This window comes from Perca fluviatilis, chromosome 1 (assembly GCF_010015445.1).
Source record: "Perca fluviatilis chromosome 1, GENO_Pfluv_1.0, whole genome shotgun sequence".
Taxonomy (NCBI): domain Eukaryota; kingdom Metazoa; phylum Chordata; class Actinopteri; order Perciformes; family Percidae; genus Perca; species Perca fluviatilis.
This window is the reverse complement of record NC_053112.1, coordinates 29,149,126-29,153,930: the sequence shown is the minus strand read 5'-3', so window position 1 is coordinate 29,153,930 and position 4,805 is coordinate 29,149,126. Positions and strand designations below refer to the sequence as shown.

General features: G+C 40.3%; 1 protein-coding gene across 1 annotated transcript; it reads left to right on the top strand.

Moving 5' to 3' along the window:
- Positions 1–2,488: 2,488 nt before the first annotated feature.
- Positions 2,489–4,408, top strand: helt (helt bHLH transcription factor). Its single transcript, XM_039806572.1, has 4 exons — positions 2,489–2,621; positions 3,209–3,313; positions 3,484–3,580; positions 3,849–4,408. The coding sequence occupies exons 1-4, from the start codon at positions 2,595–2,597 to the stop codon at positions 4,322–4,324; spliced, it is 705 nt and encodes a 234-aa protein (XP_039662506.1). The 5' UTR covers positions 2,489–2,594; the 3' UTR covers positions 4,325–4,408.
- Positions 4,409–4,805: the final 397 nt, after the last annotated feature.

Below are 4,805 nucleotides of genomic sequence, written 5' to 3'. Positions count from 1 at the left end.
GTGTTTTGATTAGCATAGGCCTACAAGATATTTTCCAGAAAATAAAGACCGTTAGTGATATCACGCACTAACAGGACCAGTCTAACTGAATGTGCAGACAGAGAGAGAATAATGCGTCAGATGCCAAAACTAACTTTATAAAAATGAATGGGATTCATATCCCGGTTTTATTCAGCCAGTTGCAGCAGATCTATCTACAGAAAGGAAAACCATAATGCTTATGCCCACATTATTTCTATATGGTCTCATATCAGTGACGCCCAATCCTTAAAGCTCGTGTTGCATCATATTGTTAACTGTGTTGTTTTTGTGTGTATCTATGCTGTGCATCATTTAATGACCTGAGAAATAGTTATACAGCAGTGACTCATTATGTTATTAAATATTCTACTATAACTTACTGCACATTAGTGCTTATGAGGGTTAATTAGACCAGTGCAATCAAGACATATACATTAAATTAAATAAAATAGATTGAATCCTAATTTGCCCTACACATTAAAGCAATTCTCAATAACTCAGTCAAATTCAAGCAGTAATGTAATATATATTATGTAGGCCTATATATATGATGAATAATAATGCTCATTAAACAACTACTCCCAAACTACAAGCAGTTTTTAAAACAAAGCAATGATGGCACATTTTCATAATGGTTGCCAAAAGATGAATATAAAAATAGAATGTAAAAATGTGGATAGGTAGTGGCTTAAGAAATATAAATATATCAAAGTGTATTTATACAATCAGATAGTAGTCAGACTATTTGATCAAATATTTGAACGAGGAAATACAATTTTCACATCGCAGTTGTACAGCAAATCCTGACGCATCGTTTGACCTACTGACGCAACACTTGGCGTTACAAAGTCGGTCAGCAAAAACTTCCAGTATTTTATTCAGTTTAAAAAAAGCAACAGCACACAAGTCCCTCCATATTTCAAAGGACAAACACATAAAAAGTGTTAAAACTGCACAGTGAAGTAATTGGATTTAATGCCCCCGTCCCGCTCGCTCGCTCGCTTTTCTCTCCATGGTGCTCTGAAAACTCTCCAAACGCTTCAGATGTCTTGTGAGCCTTTCTTTCACAACCTCCGCTGCTTTTTATTCTTCGACATCTCTCACAGGATCAAATATATCCAAGCACGGTAAAAGTTTCGAGATTAAAACGTTCTCAGTGACAAATAAAAGAATCGGAGCAAACTGTTTTGGCGCATGAGAGCAGTTTGAATCTGTGAGGAGCGCACACAATAAACCTGTTGTTAACCTTGCTGTGAAAATATGTTTGAAGAAAACAGCCAATTGTTGTATGAAATGTATTCAAGTATAAAATAATGCCCTTTGTTTGGGGGGAAAAACTTCAGCAATGTGAGGGTACAAAAGTCCCCTGTGGCATTTACTAGCACCCTTTGTGCAGTTTGCGCTTTGGCGTCTCCACTTGGCGCATTACCCAGGCCCCTTTAAACGCGATTGTTTCTTTCTTTCTAATGACATTTACCGGATCAAAACATGCTGTTAATTCGATCAGAAAGCTTCACCCTTCATAACAATGGCAGTATAATTTCTCCCAAAGTTTGTTAAGTTGACCGAAATTAGGCAAATGAATAGGGGTCTCCAGGCTACCCATCTTGCAGGTGACGGGAATAATGCGCGTTCACACCAGCTGCATTCTTCTTTATTTCTCCCTTTCTTTCACAGCATTATTAAAATTTAGGCCAATGAAACTATTCATTCGACTGAATAGACATTTTCTTATAGGATAATAGGATACAAATTGAGCCTCTCCAAAGAGTCTCCAGTGGTGGGTAACCCTCGTGTGCCAGAGGCTGCTGGAGACGCTGGCCTTGACGCAGACGACGCTCGTGTGCCAGGGCTAATCACACACCTGCCGAGGAGTCCAACAAAATAAAGAATGTAAACAAAAAGCTTGCCATCTCTCATAAAAGATGGACGTGTCACCAAGTCGTGTGAGAAACGCCGAGAACAAACGGGGGGACTCCGTCTCCAAAAGATCTCCCCTGAACTTGGCGGAACAGCCTATTAAAGGCTTACTTAATTACTCTAATGACACTGGACAGGCCTTAAAACTCGGACCGGGCTTGGATGAGAGTTAAGATCGCTTGCTGGGATTTGTAAACAGGCAATCGTGTGAGAAACGCGAGTTGGAAGAAAGAAGGTTTCTTTTTTCGCCGGCTTTGTTTTCAGTGCGCACAGTGCGCCCCGCCGGATCAGGCGATACCAACGCTCACTTCTTATTTCCCGCCTGGGTTGTTACTATGCAAATAATATTCCAAAAGTAATCACGTGTCTTTTGAACAGCCACGTGGATTAACAAAGCAGGTTTGCCCCCCTGCTAGCCCATGGCTTTAGATTTTTACTATTTCTTTAACTGATCCTAAATGCACACATTTACCCAATGCATGGCTCTAATCCCATGGAATAATTTACACCATGAATGCCAGAGTCCCTTGGATGATCCCTTTATAAGGACCAACTCTTCCCTCAAACCTCAGTCTGCTTCATCTCCTGCCACAACACATCTCTCCTACTTCTAGCTGAACTGATTTTTTAAGAAGTTTGTCAGACACTCGTCGATGGCATCTAAAATGAAAGACAGGAAGGTACGCGCTCCATTGCGTTCTGCATTCTGAGGACTGAACTATTTTGGCAACGCTACACTTTTAATACTTTTGAGTCACTTCATGGGATTTTGTATTTAAGTATTTACATTGAATATTATTCGACTACAACTTGGAGTAATTGTCATGCTAGTGGAGGGGAAATCTAATGTCTACCACTTCTGTGGCACGCGTTACAGGATAACCATGGCGCGCTACAGGTGTAAATAGCCTATCTTACACTTATGGAATATTTGGCAGTTATAATGTAATTAATTGGGTTACAAACACTTACAGTTTTCAAAATTTACTAGAATAGAGATTTCAAACATTTCCAATAAGGCGTCAGAGTTATACAATGCTCGGAGCGCAGCTGTCCGCCGCGCGTTTTGGAGCAGCAGCGCGCGGCGCGCAAAACTCCGGGATTTATAGATCTCATCATCAAGTTTCCAAAATATTTCGTAGCTGCATTTGTTTTTATTTATACTTTTCTGTCTGTTTCATGTTCGTATTTCTGATTAACACAATAGCTGCGAATGAGGTCTTTTATATTATCTGTGTGTTCATGTTGTCTCTCCCTGTTTTCACAGAGAACTCCCATCTCCCACAAAGTCATTGAGAAGCGAAGACGGGACCGCATTAATCGCTGCCTTAACGAATTAGGAAAAACTGTACCAATGGCCCTGGCAAAACAGGTATTGTAAAGTGTAATGTAAAATTTGTGTTGGATATATCTTATTTATTCTACAGTATTTATAATTTAGCATGAGCATGTTTATCAGACAATGTTTAACAAATAATCTGGCCATGCCATTGGAGTTAAACATTTTCTAATATTGGATTTTTTTTTTTTATATTTTGGTAGAACTCTGGGAAACTGGAGAAAGCTGAAATCTTGGAAATGACAGTTCAGTACCTGCGAGCGCTCCATTCAGCGGATTTCCCCCGTGGAAGAGAAAAAGGTGAGTCAATTCTTTACAGAGCTCCAGACTTTACGCATCTCAACCCCACATGTCTGTTAATAGACAGTGTGAGAATTTCTACAATGGTGATTCGGTAGAACTCTGAAATTTTTGTGTAGTCATGTCATTTTTAGTTTAACCGGACTTATATGTATACATTTTGTTGCGAGTCCAGCTTTACGCACAAAAACTACGTTGCGTCAGTCAGACTTGTTAATCATTTCTTATCTGCAGGGTTGTAATCGCTGCTTACTATGATTCATTCCAGGTGAGCTGCTGGCTGAGTTTGCAAACTACTTCCACTACGGATACCACGAGTGTATGAAGAACCTGGTGCATTACCTGACCACAGAGGACAGGGCTGAAACCAAAGACATCAAGTACGCACGGATCCTCGCATTCTTACAGTCTAAATCCCGTGTGGTCACCGAGCCTGTCTTCGGCTCCGTCGCCTCGATGCCAGAACCGTCTGACTACCTCAGCCAGCTGCACTCCTCTCCGGAGCACCAAAGCCACAGTCCGTCTGACTCCGTGTACCAGCAGAGTCCACCGGGACACTTCTCCTGGCACGGCTCGACCCGCAGCCCGGGCATCTCGTACCCAGCAGTGCCGCTCTCTGCGCACACACAGCAGCACGGTGGATACTTGTCACCGGTTCAGGGACTCGATCATCACTATTTCAACTTTATCGGTCACACGCACGCAAACACGTTTAGTTTACACAGTGCGCAACATGCCATGTAAAGAGTTTTGCTATGTTTTGTTTTAATTTATATATTTGTGAATGATGGAAATAGATATTGTACATGTTGTGAATAAATATCTCTGACTAAACCTCAGTTTGTTTTGGGATCATTTACACTCAGTTTTAGGTGCGTAGGTGACGCTCTGTGCGTAAATCCATTGATCTCCAAAATTACAATCCTCTTACCTTCCTGTTGGAATAAAGTGCAAAGAAAAGCAACAGAAACGACTTGAAGAGAGAAATTAAAATATTTCCAAGTGCAACTTTGTGAAATGTTATTTCAAAATGTTATATTTTCAATCTTCAGTGAATTAGTAGTGATTTTGTGATTTTTCCTTACACATTATTGATGAGTAAAAATATAGGCTACAAAAAACGAACGAACATCTGAACAAGGGCTTACATGTATTTTTATGAAGACAAGTCTAAAGTAAATTTGATCAGTTTGGAGTTGTTTTTCATAGTACAATGAATCATTAG